The sequence below is a fragment of the Podarcis liolepis genome (assembly GCF_965112155.1).
Source record: "Podarcis liolepis genome assembly, chromosome: 3".
In the NCBI taxonomy this organism is placed as follows: Eukaryota; Metazoa; Chordata; class Lepidosauria; order Squamata; family Lacertidae; genus Podarcis; species Podarcis liolepis.
In genome coordinates, this window is record NC_139557.1 from 41,323,371 (window position 1) to 41,329,815 (window position 6,445).

A 6,445-nucleotide genomic window follows, 5' to 3' on the forward strand; every position below is an offset into this window, starting at 1 on the left:
TTGGCGCGCTAGGGTCACACCTGGAGAAAGATCCCCCTGCTACACATGGTGCAGTAGAGCTTGAGAAAAGCTTTATATTGACTACAATAGGAACACAGGAGTTCCATCTACGCAGGGTTTCAGGCAGGGGTTACTCCTGGCCCTGCCTGGAGATGCCTAAGGACTTTTTGCATGCAAAGCCAGATGCTCTACCACTGAGCTATACTTCTTCTCCAAAAGATGTTTCTCTCAAGACCAATTTCAGCGGGGTGGGGCAGAGGAAACAGAAACCTGAGGGCACAAGGAAAGGCCCCGTGGGCACCCACAGGTGCTGTATTGGTGATTCATGCAATAGTTTTATATTTGATTGGCAGGCTTAAAAGGTGGGTAGCATTCAGCTATTTTTTGTGATATATACAGGGTGAGTCTTTTAAAAGAGGCCCCATGGAACATGTGTATAAGGAACACACACTACCTGGCTTTTCTGGCTACTCTCCCCATAATGGTAAAAAACCCCCAGCAACTTCTGAAGACTTTTTGTGAAAAACCATAAGGTTCATAGCTTAAACTTCTCTTTTTGCACCCAATATTAGCAAATACTGGAACAGCTTCTCTTCCAAAGTCATTAAACTGAATTTGGGCTGAACTTAGTAACTTACACACACATGTGCTGGTATTTTCTGCAGCATCAAGGACTTTAGACAACAGAACTGTTGTGTCTTTGTAATAGCAACTTGATTCTACAGATAAATGGGGAAAGAGATGCACAGAACAGGTCTTTTCATAAGATATTTCATAAGAACATTTCTTTCATAAGAAATAGCACTAGCATGTGTATCTGTATACTCTGTACTACAGACAGTGTACAAGTCTGTAAAGTACAGATTTTCCATGTATAGCAAGCCTCCTTTAGGCTACATACACCTTTATATTTATCCTCTTGCTTTACCCTTGCTGAAAGCTAACAATTTACATTTTGGAAGTTCTAAGAATGAACATTTCTGGATGCACAAATATATCTGCAAAAGACAGTTACTGCCATTCTTCATTTGACATCTGAACAAAAGCCTACTGGGGAGGAGAAGGAAAAAGCTTTATTCTGAAGGGGTTTGGAATCAGGACCCTCCCACCTGGTGAAGTTCTTATTAAAACAGGTTTTACTATTTTTAAAAGTGGGGACATGTAAAACCAGAAGACTTTCTTGCATGTATTATATAATACAGGAAGATGTAACTGGGTTTTCTAAGCACTATGCTTATTCAAAGCAGGGAATACTATATAAAACCTGACCTTTTTGCACCCAGATAATGGCAGACAATTGGGGAACTTTACAGTTCTCCAAATACTGAAGCTGAAGATAGAGTCTTACTGCAGACAGTGTTAATAATAAGAAGTTGCTGTAGTTAAATTAATTTCTAGCTGCTTATCAGAGTTTTTTATGAAAGGGCGCACAGAGGAGGGAATGGAGTGAAATGATGAAGAAAAAGAAAACTGTACATAAGATTTCTTACTAGAGAGTGTTCCAAGTATTATTCTTTTTAGAGGGGGAAGACAGTACCCTACTTAATGGACCTAATGTACTGGTAACCTGGAGAGCTGAAATGGGAGGAATATGCATGTGAAATCAGTGCAAAGGAAAGTTGCTGTGCATTTACGGTATTTGGTGGGCAAAAGTCCTTTTCAGAAAATGACTAAGATGGTTGATTTAATGTGTCATTTTAGCTATGATGGCTTCATAATCAGCATCAATGTAAGGATTAAAACACCAGCAAAACTGGGTTAGTGAGCAAAAGCAGATTTAGGTTTAAACAGCCTGTATGTGTTAACACACATATTACCAAGAGATTTGTGTGTGAGTCACTTATTCAAATATGCAAAATGTCAGGAACATATAGCACTAAAATGAAAAATGGAAGCAGCTTGCAAGCTTTGGCACTCAACTCTGCAGGCAGACATGCATGTGAAAACACACACTCACACTCACTGTTTGATTTGTGGGTTACAATCTGACAAGTTGTTAAACAGAAAAGACACAAACAAGAATGAGTTGCTTTTCTCACACTGAGTTCTCATTTGATCCCCTTGTCTCCTCCTATACTTGATTTGCTTCCCCAATGTTCCTCAAACCCATTTACTATCAACAAGTCAGGGACAGTTCTCGCCAGACTGTCAATGCCTATTCTTTCAGGGTCTTGGCTCTGTAGGACAAGTAAGGTTTTGAGCAGCATGCGCAATTCATTTGCAGTCCACTCTGCATAGTCTTTAAAATTAGCAAGCTAGCAGGGAAAAAGAGGAGTGAAACATTGGCGAAAGGCTTTCAAACACAGATGGCTGAGAGGCAAAGGTCTCCTAGCAGAGGAGACCGAATGACAAACTTTTAGTTCAAGTGCAGTCACGCTGGATGGAGGCGTCTCCAAAGAAGTTGTCCCAAAGCAATCCAATTCCTACCACAGTGGGTCTACAAGGCATAATCCAGGAGAAACAATCATTTTTTTTAAGGCCAAAACTACTTTCCTTCAGCAATTGTTAATAGGAGTATAATAAGATGCAGCAGCATTTTTAAACCAAGGCTCAGAAAGAAGCTACTTTCACTCTGAAAGGGAAGCTACACTAGGCTTGCATGGTTCTCCTCTGCACCAAACTCTGCCATCCAAAGTACCATTTTTCCAGAGTCGAAGTAACATGGTAATAATGATCTACCTACCTGCAGAACCAGACATACAAAATGCATTCAAGCCCTCCTGCCCTGGAGAATTAAACTTAACTGCATTCAATACTCAGCTTGTGCACCGAAACCGTACCAATTTATGAAATGCCTGTTTGAAGTCTTCATTGGACATGGTGTAGATGATGGGGTTGATTAAGGAGTTAAGATATCCCAACCATGTGAAGAAGTCAAAGATGGCCATGTGAAACCAGCAAGCATCTTTACAAATAGGCAACACCAAGGTGATGATGAAGAAGGGCAGCCAGCACACAATGAAGGCTCCTAGAATAACCCCTAAAGTCTTGGTAGCTTTCCGCTCTCTGGCGGCAGTCAGCTTCTTTTTTTCCAGCAGTGCATCAGACACCTTCACTTTGACTTGGTTCATGTACACAGGAGACCCCGTTTCACTAGAAGCCTCTGAAGCCTTGCAGTTTATGGACGTGACTGATGACGTTGAGCCCGGGGAATCTGTTATTAGGTGGGCTCGGGTTAACCTTTTGCCTGTGTTCTTTGGTGTCTGTTTCAAAATCCGAGACCTGGCTTCCACGTAGATCCTTCCATAGAGGATGATCAGAAGCAAGGTGGGGAAGTAGAAGGCCCCCACCGTGGAGTAGACGGTGTACAAGATGTGATCTGTGTTCACCACACAATCGGCCACCTCTTCTTCAGCTTTCGACTGGCGCCAGAACAAAGGGGGCATCGAGATGGAGATGGAGAAGACCCACACCAGAGCAATCATGACAGCCGCCCTCTTGGGAGTCCTTTTAGTAGAGTACTCCACCGCATCGGTAATGGCCCAGTACCTGTCCAGGGCGATCACACACAGATGGAGAATGGAAGCAGTGCAACAAGTAATATCCGAAGAGAGCCAGATGTCACAGACGATCTGGCCCAGGGTCCATTTCCCAGTCACAGTGTACATGGTGCTGATGGGCATGACAAGGATGGACACCAGGAGGTCCGTGACAGCCAAGGAAGCGATGAGATAGTTGGCCGGCGTGTGCAGCTTGCGGCTCTGGTAGACAGTGGCGATGACAAAAGCGTTGGACAGCATGGTGGCCAAGGTGATGAGGGCCAAGATGATGGTCAGCACCACCTTCCAGGAAAGCGGGGTGCCATCTTGGTAGGCAGCGCTTTCTTCTGCGCCGCCGCCGCCACTGCAGTTCCTGGCATGGTGGAAGGAGTCATTGGTGTGGAACACATCCACGGAGGCTGGGCAGGGTCTGGGCTGCTCCATGCCTCCACAAAGAGGCTCTGGACCGACGGGGCTGCCGAGAGGAGGAGGAAGGAGGAGGAGGAGGTGGAGGAAGAGGGCAGCGCCCTCACAGCACGCTACATCTCCAGAGAAGCCCGCGCGCCAAATGTGAGCTGGCAGACGGGAGTCTGGGCGGATGTGCGGGGGAGGGCATGCGCGCGGGGCTCACCCAATGGGGACGCCTCCCGCGCCCGGGCGGACAGGGTCTCGCGCCGCCGCCATCACGCGCTCGCCCGTCCGCCTACCTTCCTGCCGGCGCCAAGCCGCCGCCGCCTCAGCACGTGCGGGCTTCCAAGCGAGGCCATCTCGGGTGGCGGTGGCGGCGGCGGCAGTCCATGCCCTGGTGGAGGCGAGGCAGCATCTTCCCACTTTTGCGACGGCAGCAGCGAAGCCGGCGGACGGAGAAGTTGAGAGCGGCGGCGGCGGGAGTAGGAACCCACACACGGGCTTCTCGGAGGGCGGGAAACGGCGCCACGGGCGGCCAGAAGCCTCTTCTCTTCTTCTCCGCGCCTCGCCCAACAACTTTTTCCAGGCGGCGGACGGAAGGAAAGTAGGCGGCGAGGCGACCCCTGTGTTGGGAAATATTCCCCGGGTCCGTCTCTCTCTTTTTCTCTCCCAGCCCAGGAGAGCGAGGGTCCTCCCGGCAGTCGCAGCCGGCGCCTCAGTGAGCGAGCGCAGCGCCAGCCTCGGCTATATATACGCCGCCCGCCGCAGCTCCGCTTCGCTCGGCGCGAGCCCACCTCGGCAACTCGTGGCCGCTGTCGCCCAGCTCCGGCTGCCGGCCTCTCGGCCCCGCCCCGCCCCTCTCGGCCCCGAGAGGATCCCGCCGGGTCCTAGCGCCCTCCCACCGCACCTGCCACTGGAGGTTCAGCTTTCTCCTCGAACCGAAGCGGACTTGCTTGGGATCGCTAGTTCGCCTTGTCTCTTTGCCTGCGCCTTCTTTGGACGCGGACGCCTGACGGGCTGCCAGCAGCATGGGGCACCAGCGATTTCCAAGGTGGGGCAAGATGGTGATGATGGTGTCCAACCACGAAGAGGTCGCTGCCGTTAGATGGGGCGAAATGGCCCCTGGCCTTGAGGGCTCCTTGGTGCAGGGTAGGTTTATCCACAGCTCCTAGCCGTAGCCCATCGTGGCTAAATGAAGCCTCCAGTGTCAGGAGCAGTGTCGCGCGCGGGAGAGGTCTCTTGCCCTCACGTGTTGTTTGTGGGTTGCAGGACGCTGGACCCAGATGGGTCCTTTCTCTGATCCAGCCGGGCTACTGCTGTCGCGTCTGGATCGCTCTTTTCTTTTTTGTGTGCTCTTGCCTGATCCACAGTCCAATTATGTCCTTTGCGCTTTGATGTAAACCAACTTTACCCCGTTGGCTCCGCTGGCTCGACTCCAAGCCCTTCGGCTTTTAATTGGGCAGCGTCGCGAATCGGGCGGCTGCTCTTGCTGTTTTTTGGAAGGGGGAATTCTCTGAAAGTCTTCCCCGAAGAGCATCGGCTGAATGGGAACTGCTTTTATCTCCAGCCGCGGAGGGTTTGCACTCACGCCGAGTGCAAACGTAAGCATTCCGCCTTCCTCTGCCCACCCACCCGCGCTTTGAAATCTGCAGTCTGATGACAGGCATTTATGGGGACTGGCAGAACCAGAGAGCATGTACCCAGGACAGAAGCTTAATAATACTCCTCGTTCTCTCTGACACGAAACACCCGGTCCCCATTATATGAGAGTCTAGGGAGACTTACTTTTGAGTAAGCACGTTTGGGATTCCTCTGTCTTTTCGCTCGCAACCTACTTGGCTAGAAGGTCCAAGCTCTAAGCTCTCTGCGTTTTTATTTCGACTTCCTCTCATTTTAGGCTGCTTTTGGAGTCCAAGGCGGTTTGCAATGGAAACAAATATATAACAGCAGTTGGCCGTTAAAAACAATTGCATGGCCGAACGAAGACGGCGTGCGCGCCGCCGCTCTTTGCGCGCGTTTATTCGGAAACCAGAGCCGCTGGGGCTTTTCTGCAGCTGTGCGCGGATCGCAACCTCCCTTCGAGGGTGGTTGCATCGCACGTGCAGAACCAGACCTTCCTCCTGAGCTCTGTTCACACGCAGCAACAGTGCATGTCTGGCTGAAATCAACAGGCTGACAAAGGCAGGAGGGTTTCTTTCTTGGGCTGCGGGGGGCGTCAAAAACGCCATGGAACCAGACTGGAGAGAGGGCTATGGGCCCCCGGGATATCCTCAGCTAGGCTGCCTTTGGCAGAAGTAGGAAAGCAATACAGTGGTACCTCGGGTTAAGTACTTAATTCGTACCGGAGGTCTGTTCTTAACCTGAAGGACTATTTCTGGGTTAGCAGAGTCTGTAACCTGAAGCGTATGTAACCCGAGGTACCACTGTATTTATCGTCGCCTAGAAAGTGCTCAACCTGTGTGTGTGTCAAGCAATCTTCCGAACTCAGTTGGTTAAAGCAGGCACCCCCAAACTCGGCCCTCCAGATGTTTTGGGACTACAACTCCCATCACCCCTAG

The 6,445-nt window shown here is 50.1% G+C and overlaps 1 protein-coding gene across 1 annotated transcript; it reads right to left on the reverse strand.

Moving 5' to 3' along the window:
• Positions 1–439: 439 nt before the first annotated feature.
• Positions 440–5,464, reverse strand: HTR1B (5-hydroxytryptamine receptor 1B). The gene has a single exon (XM_083497430.1). It carries the CDS (start codon positions 3,921–3,923, stop codon positions 2,757–2,759), a length of 1,167 nt encoding a protein of 388 aa, XP_083353556.1. The 5' UTR covers positions 3,924–5,464; the 3' UTR covers positions 440–2,756.
• Positions 5,465–6,445: the final 981 nt, after the last annotated feature.